General features: G+C 39.0%; 1 protein-coding gene across 3 annotated transcripts in view; it reads left to right on the forward strand.

Moving 5' to 3' along the window:
- Nucleotides 1-18622, forward strand: part of PDE3A (phosphodiesterase 3A) — a 266283-nt gene that overhangs the window by 236732 nt on the left and 10929 nt on the right. For all 3 annotated transcript variants that reach the window (XM_083821772.1, XM_083821773.1, XM_083821774.1), the window contains 6 exons: nt 11-122; nt 3620-3733; nt 5172-5371; nt 7017-7220; nt 10299-10454; nt 14743-14983. In XM_083821772.1, the coding sequence (XP_083677898.1) occupies nt 11-122; nt 3620-3733; nt 5172-5371; nt 7017-7220; nt 10299-10454; nt 14743-14983 (1027 nt within the window). The remainder of the gene's footprint in view (nt 1-10; nt 123-3619; nt 3734-5171; nt 5372-7016; nt 7221-10298; nt 10455-14742; nt 14984-18622) is intronic.

The following is an 18622-nucleotide window of genomic DNA, read 5'->3' on the forward strand; positions in this document are numbered from 1 at the left end:
TTTTTTTCAGGTATCATACAAGCTTTTTGAGGACATGGGGCTGTTTGAAACCTTTAAAATTCCAGTGAGGGAGTTTATGAACTATTTCCATGCCTTGGAATGTGGATATCGGGAGATACCTTGTAAGTAACAATTCCCAGTAGACAACGGTGCTTCCTTAAAGTTTTGGGTATTTTCTACGCACTTTGTTTTGAAGACTTTCTTCTCTCAATATACCAGATACATTGTTTTTTTAAATGAGATGCCTTTTTCATTAAACCTTCATATGTATTGGCTGAGACCATAATTTCAAATCATATATTGCTGATATTGATTAATATAATAATTTACCACAGCAAACTGCTTCAGAAGATAGTGGTGCAATGTGTAAATCAAAAAAAAAGGGGGGCGGGGCACAAAAACTGAAAAAAAAAAGAAAAGCTCAGTAATAATAGCAGACTCTACACAATGCATGAAAGCATACATGCTTTCTTGAGCACTAACAGAAGAATATTTCTTCAGATTTTTCTTCTGCTGTGTCACTACCAAATGGACAGTTCTCTCTAGTCAGGGGGTGGTTTTTGCACCACAATTTCATTTGTCCTTTTTCATTGCATTTACTGTTTCATGTTGTATAATAATAATTCTTGGGAAATGTTGTAGAAGCCTGCAGCCACGTGAAGATGTTATACTTACAAAGATCTTGTTGAAGTGTGTATTCTTGATTATGCAAGTATGCCCCTGCCCCTGATGGATTTTATTGAAACATTTCCCCCTCAGTGAGAGATCTGGATTTTTTTACACAGTAGCAGTGCTATGCTACCAAAAGAGACATACTTTGTAAAGCCAAAATATACCGAGTAGCTGAGTGTCTCCTGTTCTTCTGCAATTACAGCTAAGCTAGTATTTTTCAGCGTGAATAATTTATTCACAGAAAAACTTGCTTTCAGTCATTCCCAAAGTATTTACTAATTCAAATCAAACTTACCAAACCACTTCTACTGCAAAAGACTCTTTTTTTCCAGGAGGAGGGAGGCAGTTATTCCCCCTTTTAGCTGGCAGATAACTCCTGTGCTGAGGAATATAGGACACCCTGTTTTCTCCCACCTCCCAGAAAAATGTCTGAAACATTGGCTTATTAAGGCATATAGTCTCTCTCTCAAAATACTAAATACAAATTGGAACAGCTACAATGTAAGGGATTGAAGGAAAACTGCCTCAAAATGCTCTCAAGCCAGGTGGTTTGGACTCTCTTCTGGGAAAGTGAGAGACCAAATTTCAAATCTTTCCCTGTGTTTGAATCCGAGAAGGGATTTTAAGCAGCAGATTATAGCCAGAGGGGTTATAGGTGGATGTTCCACAGTCTGTCCTTCCTATTGGAGCTGTTCCTCTTTGTTTTAAACACTTAACTACTCATACGGGCTCTGGATTTTTTGTAAATCTAGCTATTTACAAAAATATAGCCTCCATTTCCTTGACTTTTCTTATGTGTGTTTAATTTTATAGTCAAGAAGAATATTTTGTCTAATACATAATTAATTTACCTTCCAGTTTTTCATTTCTGTGAAGGAGTAAAAACCAAACCAATTTGTTTTTATTGAACCAGTCTTTTCTCCTGGTTGCTGAACTGAAAAATGAGTTATTCATACAAAATTAACTATGACTATCCCTGCTGGATTAAGTTAGTACAAGTTTCACAAGAGGTTCACCCAGCCTTTACTCCAGAGAAAAGCATTAGACCCCCTATGCAGGACCATCCTCTAGGTTTTGCATGACATTAGTTTCTCAGGATAGATGTTCTTAGTACTTCAAGAAAGGCAGCAGGAAGGAGATCTCTTCCATATTTTACTTTGTTCTTTTCAGAAAATATCCATTCCTATGCTGCTTACTGTTTTACTTAATACTACTAATAAAAAAGTAGCTAAATATCTAAATGGAGAAAGTCACAGGAGAGCAAGAGGTTAAAGTAAGGGGTAAATACCAAGGCCAAGTGGCATGACATTATGCGCACATTTAGTGAGTAAGCAAAGTGACTGCAAAATGTGAATATAATAAGCCTTTGTGTTACACCCATCTGCCCTCAGCAGGCAGGATTTTAGGCCAATTTTAGAAGTAGACAAAGTAGGCAGTTGCCTTGAGCATCGTAGTCTTGGGTTAGCAAGATGGTGAAGCTCTTCTTTATACCTCCTATGCCAAAACTGAGCAAATGCAGGCAGGCAGCTTTTGCCCCACTGATGACAAGGGTTAGAAATATGGTAGCAGCATTGCTTCCCTGGAGGAGGCAGGTGGATTTTCCCAGCAGGAACAGGCAATCATCCATGCCTCAGCAGTGGCAAAGAGGCAAATCTGGCTCCCCAGGGTGCTTTCTCCATCCCAGCTCTTCTCCTTTCTTCTTTGTTTTCCCACTGAATGGTAGCTTTAGTGTGAAGTTCAGCTTCAGTGCTAAGAAACTCTCTGTCAGCCGCACACTGCCTGTCTTGAGGATGAGGCAGGTATAAAACCAGGTTGCTTACACATCTTGATGCCAGACCATTCTACATCCCGCAGAGTACAGAGTTTTTGTTACCTCCTCCTGTGAGTCATATTGATGGGGGCAATCCAGTGATGGAGTCCCATATTTCTGTACTTCGGCCTCTGAAATGCATCTTTCCAGAACTGCAACAATGGTAGTGTAGCCACAGGTTATAATTCAGATAAGCAGATTGCTAGCAGCATTAGTTAGTCACTGTAGAATATACCTATGCTCTGCCCAAAATTAGCCTGAATCACAAGCTGAAATACTTGCCTTTCAGTGATTCTACTCCAGATGTATGTTTTGGTCCTCGTGCAGCAAAGTGTTACTTCTCTTTTAGCGTCGTGTTTGCTTTTGCCAGTGTATGTTTAGATGATACTTTGTGCTGAACTAGTGTGTGATTCCTTTTTCAGCCAGTTGTGTTGATTGTAGGATAGTTTATCTGGCCTTGAAGGATTTGGTGGAAAGAGCCTCGGAGTGACTTTTATCTCTCATTTCTGCAAAGAGAATGTGTAGCAAGCCAGATTACAGGAGTCAGGGCCTGAAATCTTATCCCTGGCCAGAAAACTGCAGGAAGAACTTGTTTTAACTGTGCAGTGTACACATATCCTGAGTTTGACTTTGCAGTGCAGCCATTAACACAGCACCGACATTTGCTCAAGTAGAGTCAGGTAAGTGTTATCTGCCTCATGTTTAGAAGTTGGGAGAACCATCTGCTGAAGTAGATGGGGTTTTCCCAATGATTTCATTTGAATCAAAGGCTAACAACAGATACTTAGCCTATGACATTTAACTAGTGAAAGGCAACCACTGGAGTAAAGGAATGGAGCTGGAAGCGCGGGTCAGACTCCTTGCTTAATGCTTTCTTCACAAAGTTTCCTACAGTGCAGGTACCACTGCTTTGCTGTTGTTTTTCTCTTTTTGGACTGGTGTGAGACTTGCTAATGAATTTGCTTGAGCCATAGTAAAAAGCTGAGCATTTACACTATACAGCTGTTTTTCATGGTTCTGATACCATTTGATTTTTCTGCTCGATTGACTGTCATGCAGTACCCACTAGATGGTGCTGATTTCCCTCCGTCGGAAATACTCATGTTTAATAGCAAGGTCATTTGCTTTGTATCACAGATCACAACCGAATCCATGCAACTGATGTTCTGCATGCCGTTTGGTACCTTACTACTCAGCCCATTCCAGGACTGCCAACTGTGATTAATGATCATGGGTCAGCAAGTGATTCAGGTATATTTAAATATGCTAGTGTATATGTTGTATTTTTTAAAGCTTTTGACATGAAATTTGCTGGAAGAAAGCCAACAATTGAGAGTTGAGTGCAGTACTTGCTGTTATAAAGACTTATAAATTCAATAGCCTGTTGAATGCTGCATGTATATTTGTATAACATTGAAGAGAAAGTAGCTGGTCCTCCAAAACCTAATATTTTACATTTAATGTGTGAATGGAAACCTTTGCAGTCACCCATAATAATAGATGTTTATTACCATTTGATTTTTCAGTAGTTTTTCTTCTAGGAAGCTGTGTTAGGAGTGCTTTCTAATGCTGCTACAAGAAACAGTGTAGACTTTTTAATCTTCAATCCCTGCATTGTTTTGCTATTATGAAACTACTGGGACACGCAGGTAGTGGCATGTACTGCTACTGCTTGGCTGTTGTGAAGTGTTCCTTTGCCATTCCTCACTATCTCCAAAGAAGGAGAGTTTTTACCACCTTGCAATTAGTTTACGAGTCCCTTTGTCTGCTATTTTATGATTGCTACTTACAGGAAGCTCTTACTGCACATTTATATTAACTTCACCAGCTTGAGCTGTAGCAACTAGAGGACCTGTCTGTGTTTTGTGGGGATTCTGAGGGAGCTGTTGAAAAAACAGGAGTTTGGTCCACAGAGAACATTTCCACTTTTCATGTGTGTGCATTTGTGTGGCATTAGAATATCATCTATGAAACTCTTCAGGATGTTTTGGTGGTGGGAAAGGTTGCTATTCCTGGAAAATTTTGTCAGAAATCATACCAGCAAATGTTGTTGGAGGCTTTGTAGCTGAGGTGAACTGGGTGGAATGAAAGGACTTGTGTTTTGGGGCTTTCGGTGTTTGTAACTTGAAAGATGTTGTTCATTTGCATGCAAGTTCCATTCAGTGCATCTCCCTCAAAATCTGCCAGTGGCATGTTCAAGCTGATTCAAAAAGAGGCTGGTAAGAGAATTATCATCAAAAAAGTAAAGTGTAGACATTGGATTGAAAAACATGCACCTATACCAATTGATTTAACAAATGGTATTCCACTACTTTAAGAACTGATAGTATTTCATAAATTACTCTATATGGTGAAGCACTTAGAGGAAGGAGTGCGAAGATTGAGTTACTCACAAAGGTCCAGCATGTCTGTTGGCCCATAACTTATTGTTAATGCCTTATGTAGTTTGAGACTAGGCTCTGCTGGATGGCTGGAAGATCCCTGGAGGATCTGAAATTGTTCAACAGCATGTCTTATTGCACTGGGTCATGTACACAGCATCATAAAGTGTTCAGCTCAGGACATGTTTAGTCTTCAGTTAGGTACTGTGAATCCTCCACTCCTCTTCCTGCTTTGCTGCTCCCATCTGTTTCAGTAAGTCACTGAAAAGGTGATAAGAAATTTTCTAAACCTATTTATTTCTGCTCAGATTCTGACAGTGGAATCACTCATGGCCATATGGGTTATGTGTTTTCGAAGACATACACACCTACAGATGACAGCTACGGATGCCTAGCTGGCAACATCCCAGCCCTCGAGTTGATGGCTCTTTACGTAGCTGCAGCCATGCATGATTATGACCATCCTGGAAGGACCAATGCCTTTTTGGTAGCAACAAGTGCTCCTCAGGTAAATAAATCTCAGGCAGTGTTGCTGCCAAGTTTGGAAGGTCAATGGTAGCAGATTTTACTTGTCGGTGATACCTGAAGCTTACATCAAGCACAGTTATACCAAATATTTTGAAACAGCTTATCAAAGTGAAAGAAATAATCACTTGGGGATTGCCAGTAAGTCTCCTTACACACCCTCACTACACTCAGGGGGAGTGTTAAGAAAGGTATAGATAAAATGTCTTTGTGAAGGAGAAGCAAATGTTCTGCTGAATGTCACAGAATCTATAACTGTTTGTGAAATTAAGGGAAATATTACTCTACACAATAAGGCACAGAAAGATTAAAACAAACAGACAAACAAACTGTGTAGTTTCCAGTGCACCATGCAAGTGAGTTTGTGCGCAATCGTAACATATATTTTCTGTTGCTCCTGTAGTATATGAATAGCTGCAGTCGTTTATGAATGTGTCTTTACACTATGACTCTACTGGGAAAAAAAAAAAACATCACTGTTTTACAAATGAATAATTGAGACTTACCTAAGGTTACACAGACATTGCTGCCAATGCTGGCAGTCAAATTCAGCAATTCTGAGGCACTGTTTATTGGCTTAATTATGAGATCATCTTTCCTTACCTTACATAGCTGACCTGCCTGGCTTCAGCATACTCTGCTGAAAGATATTTCTGTGCAGAAAGAAAGAACGAAAGGTGGTATAATGATGAGAAGTTGGTTAGGGATGCAGAAATTATGGATTTACTCCCCACTTTGGATCCAGAATTCATTTCTTAGCAAAAGGAAGTCACCTGGCCTTGCTCTGTATCAGTCTATATAGTAATACTCCTCATCCTTGCAACATATTTTGTGACCAAGAGCTCTGACACTCTAGCTGGATAAATAGACTGATGGAAGACATACACTATTCTTAAATCCATTTTTAAGAAATGAATGCTGTACCTTTGTGGTTGTAAAAGTCAACAAAGGAAGTTACATCTGGGATAAAGAATAGATTCTATTCTTTATGATAGAGTAGATTTTTTCATCTCAAGATGACAGTATATAATTGAATTGAAAAGTAATGAAAAAAGTCCTAACAGTGGAAACTATCCATATATACTTGTGTAAAAATATATGAGACTTTACACAACATTTCTTTCCATAAACCAAATAATTTGGATTTTAGCATTGATAAATCTGCCATGTTGAATGCATGTTTTCAGGTTTCAAACTGGGATTTCATTTGTTTCTGCATTTGGAATCAATCTAATGTGGATAAAATTGCCAGATACAAACATCATAGGCAGTAATCCCTGTTAGTACTGTGACTTGTTCTGGAAAACAGGGAAACACTAGCAGATAATATTGACCATGCCCATGTATATTAAATATACATATATATATGCCTAGATTATGTTAGACATTCGTTGTCATGACGAGGTTCAGTCAGGAACTGAAGACCCTTAAGCAGGGAAAGATACAGATTTTATAAATAAGCAGCTACTATTCCTGCCAAAATAACATTTGAAACCTCAGAAAAATCTTGAAAAAAAGAATAAAATCAACCAAACCTGAATGTCCCTCATGCATTAACCCCACATCATTCTTATTTCTGTAGGTGTGGTGTTTCTTTTGCTGAACATCTGCCCATGTTGCTTTCACAGGCAGTGCTGTACAATGACCGCTCTGTTCTGGAGAATCACCACGCTGCTGCTGCCTGGAACCTTTTCATGTCGAGGCCAGAATACAACTTCTTGGTCAACCTTGACCATGTGGAGTTCAAGCATTTCCGCTTCCTCGTCATTGAGGCAATTTTGGCTACTGACCTGAAAAAACACTTTGATTTTGTTGCCAGATTCAATGCCAAGGTAACAAGATTCATTTGGGTTTTTGGTGGATAGTCAGAAAAGTTTCCAGGGCTTGGTAGCATCACAGTTAAATGATTAAAAATGCTGCTGTGTTGCTTTTTGTTCCGAATAGCCTCTCAACTGCTGTAAAACATTCCGATTAATATTAATCTGGCATTTCTTTTACCTATTTGAATTTAGTGCCACAGCTTCCTTTCTTATATATGCTTGTGTTTTTCAGAAGTTGGTTTAAGGCAGTATCTGTTGTCCTGTTGATAACATACAGAAGCAGATTTAGAAAGGCTAATTTGCCCTGTTGAGGATATTATGTAATACAGGACAATTTGATGAAAATGCCACTTACATCCTACTTTTCAATACTGTTTTCTTCTCCGCTGGCATTTTAGACATTAGCAAAACACTCAGGGGAAAAAAAAAAATTTAAAAAAAAGGAAAAAAAAAAAAGGAGAGGTTTTACCACATTTCCATAATGTCTAAATACTTAATGTGACTCTTTATCTGTTTAATTGTACTGTTCTATTAGCAAAACACAGATATTGTATGATTTTGAAATTCTGATCTGAAATGCAGTAAAAGGTCTTTCTTTCCTACTTTGTTCCCAATGGGTAAACCCTTGAGAAAGGTCAGTAAAGATCTTTTATTTATGTTCAACTCAGTGAGTATAAAATTACAACCCTGGGAACCTATTTTTAAAAATTATTGTACGGTGTCATCTAGTTTCAATTTATTGGAAATTACTATCTATAAGTTTATTTTAATAAACTCCACCATCTATCCAAGCTGTAGGTATGTTACCTGGATAATATCTTCTTGGGAGCTGATGTTGCCTACTTGTTCCTTGTATAAAACCAAACACAGTGTATTTCTTGTCCTGGATTGGGACCTCCTAGCTGTTTTAGTTTCATAGATAAAATGTTTTCTTGGGGTATTGCTTAAGATGGATCTGTATCCTAAAAGTCTGAAGCCTACAGATGTATGACATATATGACCCTATATCTCTTTGTTTGGCTCTAAGGAGCTGTAAAGAAATGCCTTAAATTATGGTCCAGGGTGGACAGAGAACTGATCTGAAGATCCATAAAAGTCTTAACTCCTTAACATTGGACCCCTGTTAGACATGTCCCACATCCCTCCTGGTGATACCAGAAGGGTTTCTTTAGGTCTTAATTTTAAACCCCAGGGCAATTTTCACCTGCCTAATTTCCTCTTAAAGTATTGAACTTACTGGCAGATTTTCAGGTGATAGGGCTCCCATGACAATAAAGCACAGTGAATTCAGGCTGTCTGAATAAATCCTTTGCCTTTGACAGTTTGGACAAAAACCTTCACTTCTGTGAAAGTAAGTAATATGAGGGGGAAAAAAAAAAAGAAGAAAGGAAAAAAAAAAGAGGAGGAGAAAGTGAAAATATTAAGCAGTATTTGTGGCTGATCCTAGCTTTCCCTGAGTCATCACTGTCTTAAAAAGAGATTATTTACACTTGATTAGAAAAACCTCTTTTGTACCAGAGTGGCCTCCGAGAGCAGACCTCACACGTTTGTATCTGAGTTTCTGCAGCTCTGATAAGCTGAGCTCTAAATGATTATGTTATTGTTTGAGTTGCTGAACTGTAGTTTAGTGTATTGACCATAGTCAGAGAGACAGTAGAAGTCAGTGTAAGCACATGTAATGTAATCATCCTCCTACCAGAAAATCTTGCAGTCTGGAAAGTACAAGAAATAATGAAGGAAGCTCAATGTCTGTCACTTTGGTGATATCAATGCATCAGAGCACTTACTGTCCTCTGACACTAGTTATGTCAGATCATGTATATTAATAGCATAGCCCTCAACATTGTGGACCTACTCCTATATGGGACAGGGGACCTGGTGACAGAGGACATGTAATTTTGTCTAGTCATAACACAACTTCCTATCCATTTTCAACTACTGCAAACTTGAAAATTAAAGCTGTGTTTCAAGGAGGGATTTGAATTTAAAAAATTAATTAGACAGTAGAATAAAGTCCCTCCGACACTCGGAGATGTTTTAGGAAAAAAAGCTGAGATAGAAAAATGTGGCTAATGGCAGCAAAGGTTGCTATCACTGACCATTTGGAGATGGAAAAGGCCAAGGTCCTCAGTGCTTTCTCTGACTCTGTCTTTGTGGGTAAGACCTGGCTTCGGGAATCCCAGATCCAAGAGATGTCAGAGAAAGTCAGGAGCAATGAAGACTTATCTTCAGTGAGGGAACACTTTAACAAACTGCACATACACAAGTCCATGGGATATGGAGCAAGACCTCTGCAGTGTTATATGGTGACAGGGCAAGAGTCAAGGGGTACAAATGGAAACACAGAAAATCTCTTTAAAAATAGGAAAGGACTGGTTTACTGTGAGAGGTGTTGTATACTGGAAAAAGTTACTCAAAGAGGCTGTGGAGTTTTCCTCTTGTTGGAGATACTCAAAATCCAACTGGGTGCGATCTTGAGCAGCGTCTAATAACTGGCCCTGCCTTGAGCAAGGGGATTGGACAAGTCCAGAGGTGCCTTCCAACCTCAGCCTTTCTGTGACTCTTTGAAGGTTACGGTTTGATTTTAAAGCAGTCGTTAGCATATATCACATTTCATTGTGGAAGGTATGGGAAAAATTGAGAAAAGGAAAAAAATGTATCCTGTCAGAAAAATTTAGATCAAATAGAAAAATAGACCTGTTACATGCATCTTCATGCTATAATAAAATCAGCGTGTCATTTAATGGTAATTTATTTTTGTGCACAAATTAGGTAGTAATTTCTTGGAAAATGTCATGGAAATGTTGCTTTTTTTCTTTGTTTTTCTAGTAAATGCTTTCAGACAGACACATTATTTGCTAAATATTAATTTCTCATAATATATCTCAATGTTCCTTGTTTTTCACTTATTTTTCTTTTTATAGGTTGATATGCGGGTGATTGTAAATTTCAACTTTAAGTTAGCTCACCTGCTTACATTTGTGATTCTGTCAAGTAGCTGAACCACAAGGTATCTCAGGGCAGAATTTCCTCTGTGGATGCATTCTTATTGAGCATTACTGTCATGGTTTTCCTTTCTCTGCCTGCCAGGTGAATGATGACGTTGGGATTGACTGGACTAATGAGAATGACCGCTTGCTGGTTTGCCAAATGTGCATCAAATTGGCTGACATAAACGGGCCTGCAAAATGCAAAGACTTGCATCTGCAGTGGACAGAAGGCATTGTCAATGAGTTTTATGAACAGGTAAATAAATGCATGTCCAAGGTGGTATCTGCTGGTTGCATGTTGTGGGCTAAACAGTCCTGCAGTGTGCTAATGCTGATGATGAGTGAAAATTGCAGAGAACAGGGCTAAAGGGAATGCCTAGAGTTCAAATAGACCATTTGTATGCTGGATCAGTGATAGTCCGTATGGCACTCAAGCTTCTAATTTATCCTCAAAGACATCTGATGATGGGGTTTTGTACAGGCTTAGCCAATCTAGTCTGTCAATATCCTTACCATGTACATGGTGAACTAGTTGTTCTTTTCCTACTTTTTTTCTGTTGGCTTGTCATCCTTCTTTCAGTCTTCTTTAGTACAAACTATTTTTTCATCCTTTCTTCCATATCTTTTCAAGACATCTACTGGTTCTCATTGCTCTTCTCTGCAGTGACTCCAGGTGGCTCACACTTTTGTTGACATGTGCTCTCTAAAACTGGACATGACATCCTTATTGAGATGATCTAAACAAAGAAGAGGGGTTATTTTAGTTTCCCCTTGGGCCATGTCCCTGCGTGCACACACACATAGAACCTTTATGTAGTGAATATGAATGCCATTGTAACATTGTTGACTTTCATTTTATTACAGACTAACCATATCTGCTCCCTACATGTTGATCTTAGCTCATACTTTTTTTTGTTTTGTTTTGTTTTTTTGACATCACTTTCAGCTTTCCAAAGGTTTGTTAGTACAACAGCAATAATAATGCAAGACTCAGCTGATGGTAGCACAAGGAGGGAGAACAGCCACAGACTGATTTACAAAGACCTGGGAATATAGCCAGGCACTGGTGCTCTCCTGCCAGGTATAAGGGTGCTCTTAACTGAAACTTTTCTCATTATAATTTATTTAGGCATGCTGAGTGCAAGAGACAGAGCTGTTCCCACGTTATTCCTCTGTTTCCTGAGTGGAAAGACATTTTGAATGTGCTGGTTAGACTGAACTTCACATCCTGTCTTTTCAGGAGGAAGCATGCAAGCTAAATCACTGAATCAGACACTGGACAGTCTTCTAGGGGAGGGTAGACTGACTTAAAGTCACAGGATAACCCCTTTTAAAGCCTTGTCATCTTTACTCAAATTTACTGTACTTAGAGTTTGGAAAAAGTAGGATTTTATTCTGCTGCTGCATTCTGGAGTATGTAAAGAAATGGAAGAAGGGTCAAAATTAAGACATTGCCCTGAAGGTCCTTCATTTCTTTAAACAGTCCTGAGTAAAAGAAATGGCAAAGATTCTTACATATATTACAAATATAGTTAGTTCAATTTTCCTTTTTTTTTTTTTTTTTTCATTGTAGAAGAGAATGAATCCCATAACAGCAGTAATTAACCTTCATCTCCCACATTTTCTTTCAGGAAATGCTTTTCTTTGTTTATTCTCATTAAAGTTCTCCCAACAAATTGTACTTCACCTAATTCTGGTGATGATCATAGCTGATGTGTGTGACCACTGCATACAAACAAAACTTGTTAGTCATATATATGATATGACTTTTCTTTGGTCCAAAATAACTAATTTCAGAGGACAGTAAGTGCTCCAATACAGTGGTATCATCAGCATGTCAGAAAGTGAGCTCTGAGTTTAGCTTGGGAGGAACATGTGTGAGAGGATGCTCTTCCACAGTAAAATCTATGTCGTTGTCCGTCAGTCAGAAAGGTGTGCTATTAATATTTTCATGCTCTTGGAAGTTGCTCCAAAGGACTGCTGCAGATAATCTTTCTCATAATACTGTAATTAAAAATAAATAATCTTAAGATTTATCTTCTCTGCAAATTTTGCTTCAGAATAGCACGTTTGTTATCTTCGTTACTGACTTTACTTTTGGCATGGGAACTGTGGGCAAAAGTCTTTGAACCCTTCACCTGCGAATTATAAGACATTGGGTGGTCAGTTTGATTTTGTTGTTTTTGTTGTTGTTTGTTTGTTTTAATAAAAGATGTATATTCACTATACTGAGAAATCAATATGTACTGATACATTTTCTGTTTGGTCTTTTGCCTGACATGAGTTGCCATCCTGACAGGATACTGGGACTTTTGAGAAAGCTGGAGAGGGACTCTGTCAGGAAGTGTAGTTGTCAGGAAGTGTAGTTAATGGTGTAGAAGTGCAGTAAACTAAAAGAGGGTAGGTTTAGATTAGATATAAGGAAGAAATTCTTTACTCAGAGGGTTGTGAAGCACTGGAACAGGTTGCCCAAAGAAGTTGTGGATACCCCATCCCTGGAAGTGTTCAACGCCAGGTTGGATGGGGCTTTGGGCAACCTGATCTGGTTGGAGGTGTCCCTTCCCATGGCAGGGCCGGCTGGAACCAAATGGCTGTTAAGGGCCCTTCCAACACAAACAATTCTGTGATTCTATGATAGGGCTGAAAACAAAGAGCATATTCTTCCTAGGACCTACTTTTGACACTAAGGACAATAAGTTAGATTTTCAATTTATTTAACCTAGGTTAAAACCCGACTTTCTCTAATGAAATATACTGTATGTGTTGTATTAAACCATCTTCGCCATGCTTTTGATCATCAACTTTCTTCTGAGTAGGGAAAAGCATTCTTTTTCTCACTTCTGAAGAGGAAAATTTTATGGGAAGTTTGAACTTCCCCAGAACTGTTGTTATCAAAAAGCCTACATTCAGCCTATGCTGTGAGAATAGTGAAATATCTTTCTTGGGTTTCCTTTAATAAACACTGATTCCTCTGAAGAATTTAACTCCCATAAAATAACAAGTGTTTTGCATATAATTGTTCAAAAACCTGCACCATATTGTTACAGTATGTTTCATTTTTTCCCTCCACGTGTTCAGCATATTTATTCAAAGTTAGGCTAGACTTACATTAAAAAGAATCAAAAAATGCGCTGCAATATACTTCACATAATAAATCATGTTTTAACTGGACATGAAAAAAGAACTTGTAAACATTTTAATAGTCAGCTTTCTTCCCACTAGTGACAACTATGAAATCTCAAATGTGTTACTGTGAAGAAGAGCGAGTTGCCACTTCTTTTTAATTTGCTTGTTATTTCAAGGATGGATGACATGTTTCAGTGTTTTGTTAAGACTAATATTCTGCATTTAATGATTGAGTATAATGTTTTTGGTAGGTTATTACAAAAATAAAAACAAAACAAACCACAAGGAAGTGAGATGTTTGTGGTACATGCTTCAAAATCGAACTCTCATTCATTGACCTTCCAAGCTATCAATGAGTTGTTGACCAGATAACATTGTCTCTGACTTTTGGAAAATTTAGATTGCCAGGAAATAAATTCAGGCAACATGTAAATTCATGGAAAGTGAATATGTCTGCGCAGATTCTAATCTGTATTCTCAAAAAATAGCCCTCCATGTTGTATTAGTGTCTTAATTTGCATAACAGGTTTGATTAAAGGGATGTGTTTTTTTGTGTGTGTTTTTTGTTGTTGTTGTTTGTTTGTTTGTTTGTTTGTTTTACTGGGGAAGTGGCATTCAGTCTTGACATGTCTACTCAGCTGAAAACTCGCTGATATCACCAGAGGCTTTGCTATGGTAGGGGTGAGTGAGAATATCAGACTTTCTACTGCAAGAAAGTTCAACCTTTTTCACATCATGAGAGGAGGCAAATAAGTCTTCCTATACCCCCTCTCATCTCTCTCTCCCCAAGAAAAGATAGCAAAAAGCTTTATGGGAAAGATTTACTGCTTCTGAGTTATGCCTCCTTTGATGGGGATCATTCTAGTATTTCCAGAAAGCAGATAATTATGACCCAAAGCCAAAAGGAGTTCTTTGTTTTAAGAAATGTGTAATAAGGACAAAATCCATAAGAAAACTAGGTCAATGAGATGGCTCTGGCTTGCAGCAATTCAGTTTTGTCCCCTGCAAACAGTTGGCTGAGTACAAGGAGAATGAGCTAACAATCACAAAATCAGAAAACATTTCTGAAAATAATGTAAAGAAATCAGGAAATCATCAGTTTTCAAACTTTCAAACTCAGTGCAAAGTACAGGACAGTGGTGGTGGGCATCATTTTGAGCAGTCATCAAAGTAACATTCTTGTTAAATTCACACTGTTGGTAGTGGGTCCTCTTACAAGAAAAGAGCTGTAACTTCAATGAATCATTTGAGATGATGGCACTATAATAATGTCACTCTGGCATGGTATGGAAGTGGCATTACAGTAGAACTATTTTTCTTTCATCATTTTTAATTGGTTTGATGTGCATTGCTCCTTTTCATGACACAGTTTTTCTTTCATTCACTTCAGAGAAATTACTGCTGTTTTTCTTCTCCAGGGTGATGAAGAGGCTAGCTTGGGCCTGCCTATCAGTCCTTTCATGGATCGCTCTGCTCCTCAGCTGGCACACCTTCAGGAATCTTTCATCACTCACATTGTGGGACCACTGTGTAACTCCTATGACTCAGCAGGGCTGATGCCAGGAAAATGGATAGAAGATAGTGATGAATCAGGAGACACTGATGAGCATGAAGAGGAAGATACAGCAGAAATGGAAACGTGTGAAAATGCTGAATCTAGTAAGTTACTCACACTTATTTTTTTCAACAGAAAAAGTTCCATATTATGACCAAAAACTAAGAAGTCATATTGTAAAAGCGTAGAGTCATGTTCTACGTGAACCTCTCCAGAGTCACAGTGATTCAGCGCTGTCCTTGGTGAAGTTGTCATGAGGTTAGTCACATTGGCACTCCCTTCCCTGTATCTCATCTGTCTAGAAAGCACCAGCCTTTATTGCCCTAGTGAAACACTGATACATAGCCTTTTCTCTAACAACCTTAACTTTTCTATTCTTCCCCATATCGTTTCATGCCCAAAGTTCAAAGGAAACATTAAATAATATAGTGTGCACAGGTTTATTTTAGCATCCACCAGCTCTACAGGATCATCTCTCTAATACCAGACAGAACTACACATTTCTGTGGCAGGTTCACATTTATGGAATTGTCTACCAGATGAAAAGCTATAAGGTTGGTAACCAACAGAGACCCCAAAGCATTGAAACTGACGTTTCTGTATTAAGAAGAAAGATGAAGTGTGTTCTCATTTATCCATTCTAGGGTCTAGCCTTACTTTTACATTCTTAGTTGCCATTCATCTCATTGCTGTATTGTGTAATATTCTGTGTCCCTGCTAGTCAAGTCCAACAATGCTGCTTTTAAGTTAAAAGCACGGGTCATCATTAACACTTGTCATACTGAAAACCAACCATTTTTTAGTCATCTTCTGTTTTCTTTTCAATATTCATAGAATCATATCATAGAATCATAGAATGGCTTGGGTTGGAAGGGACCTTAAAGATCATCTAACTCCAACACCCCTGCCATAGGCAGGGATGCCACCCACTAGATCAGGCTGGCCAATGTCCCATCCAGCCTGGCCTTGAACACCTCCAGGGATGAGGCATCCACAACTTCTCTTGGCAACTTGTTCCAGTGCCTCACTACCCATACAGTGAAGAATTTCCTCCTAATGACTAGTCTAAATCTACCCTTTTTTAGGTTAAGAGCATTCCCCCTTGTCTTATCATTATCTACCCGAGTAAAGCGTCCTTCTCCATCCATAAAGACTCCTTTAAGTATTGAAAGGTCTCAATGAAAAGTCTCAATTGAAAGGTCTCAATTGAAGGGTCTCCCTAGAGCCTTCTCTTGTCCAGGCTGAACATCCCCAGCTCTCTCACCCTTTTTCATAGGAGAGATGCTCCAGTCCTCTGATCATCTTTGTAGCCCTTCTCTGGACTCACTCTAACAGGTCCGCTTCTTTCTTGTGCTGGGGGCCCCAAACCTGGATGCAGTACTCCAGGTGGGGCCTCACAAGGGCAGAGTAGAAGGGGACAATCACCTCCCTTGACCTGCTGTTCACACCTGTTTTGATGCAGCCCAGGATGCAGTTGGCCTTCTGGGCTGCAAGCACACACTGCTGGCTCATGTTGAGCCTTTCATCCACCAGAACCCTCAAGTCCTCCAAGTCTTTCTCTGCATGGCTGGTCTCAGTGAGTTCTTCTCTCAGGCCGTACTCCTGTCTTGGAGTGTCCTGACCCAGGTGCAGCTCCTTGCACTTGGACTTGTTGAACCTCATGCAGTTCATGTTGGCCCACTTCTCCAGCCTGCCCAGGTCCCTTTGAATGGCATCCCTTCCTTCTTTGGTATCAACTGTACCACTCAGTTCGGTGTCATCTGCAAACTTGCTGAGGCTGCACTGAATCCCATCATGTATGTCATTGAAGAAGATATTGAAAAGCACTGGTCCCAAGACAGACCCCTGAGGGACACCAATCATAACCAGTCTCCATCTGGACATAGAACTATTGACCACTACTCTCTGGGTGCAGCTGTCAAGCCAATTCCTTATATACCAGCTGGTCCGCCCTTCAATCCGTATCTCTCCAATTTAGGGATTAGGATGTTGTGTGGGACTGTGTCAAAGGGCTTACAGAAGTCCAAGTAGATGGCATCAGTCAGTCTTCCCTTGTTGACTGATGCAGTTACTCCATCACAGAAGACCACCAGATTGGTTAGGCACGATTTACCCTTGGTGAAGCCAAGCTGGCTGTCCCATGGGACTGCATGTGCCTTAATATTGCCTCCAGGAGGATTCATTCCATGATTTTCCAAGCACAGAGGTGAGGCTTACCAGTTTGTAGTTTCCCAGGTCTTCCTTTCTACCCTTTTTTAAAATGCGAGTGATCTTCCCATTTTTCCAGTCACTGGGGACATCACCTGACTGCCATGATTTTTCAAATATGGAGAGTGGCTTGGTGACTACATCACACAATTCCCTCAGGAGCCTAGGATTCATGATATTCCACCTCATGATAATATTTTATTATTCAAGCTATTACTTTTACATTTTGTATCTTTTTCAAAACCTTAAAAATGAACGTATCAGAAGTTTTGAAATAGCCAAAGAAGTTCTTCCTGCTTCCTTCTTACTGAATGTGAGGTGCTCATCTCAGTCATACCAACATATTAAAAACTGTTTTCTTCTGGTTTGCTAAATTCTCTGTGGCTGTATGCATCTGCATTAGGAATCTACAGAATTTTTTGTGTGGATATAGAGGTTTTAAAAGTAATTAGAAATTTGTTCCTGTTATCAACACAGTTATGGATGTTCTAAACCTTCATGAAACTTACAAATAAAAGGATAAGATGTGAGATACATAAATACCACGTGTTGTGGAGATGTTGGTGATGTTTTTCTTGATGGACATGAAATTTAGGTAGATGGAAATATAGTTGTTGCAGAAAATGTAGCTCCTGATAATTCACTGAAACAGCAGAGATATATGTAGAGTTATGAAAATTTAAGGTAGCCTAAAAGTGATTTATTTTGTTACTATAAAGGAGCATGTAATTTTCTCAAAGTTCTGTTGTAAATATAAAAATTAAACAGTCTTTAGTGATTCAGGCAAATTTTATCACCACAGCAAGTGCTCAGTGGTCTCTGCAGAGAGCAGCAAGATGCAGGTCACCCAGGAAAGCCAGGAGGGAATGTCCTGCTATGGCATTGGCAGAGTAGGGGCTTTTTATTAGTGCTAAACCTGAAGGTTTCCTACAGAGAACCAAGGGCTTTCTAATGAAGGATTGAGTTAGATTTGGTCTGTGCTCAGTGAAAAGCTCTTTGTTTCCAGTTCAGAAGCTTCAAGGGCTAAACGTTTTGGACCCTGACACAGACATACTTCAGGCAACCTGCAAGTGCTAATCCACGCAAATTTATTTGGTACAAAACATTCTTGTACGTCACCTTCTTTAAAAAAAAAGAAATCAGCAGTTGTCTTTGGAGGGGTTATTATTTCAGTTCTATCACTGACATTGCCACTGTTAATGATCAGGGAAAATTTTCAAGCTTTGTAGTTTTAAGGAGTTAACAATTCGTGTTGGACAGGCCATACAGGCATAGGAAAAGAAAAAAAAAAAAAGAAAAAAAAAAGCCACTTCAGAAAGCAAAACACTTGTGGTGCAGCTGTGTCAGGAGCCCTGAGAACTAACAGTGACAAAAACATTTGTCAGATTAACAGGAGGGGACTGATGAATCAAAAACAGAGATATGAGATACTTCCTGATAGTGTTTGGCTATGTGACCACTTCATCAGTGATCAAACTCTATTGCTGGAGCAATGTTGTGCAAAGGCTTTATGATCATCTTCACTGTAGTGGTAG

Source organism: Anser anser (assembly GCF_964211835.1).
Source record: "Anser anser genome assembly, chromosome: 1".
In the NCBI taxonomy this organism is placed as follows: Eukaryota; Metazoa; Chordata; class Aves; order Anseriformes; family Anatidae; genus Anser; species Anser anser.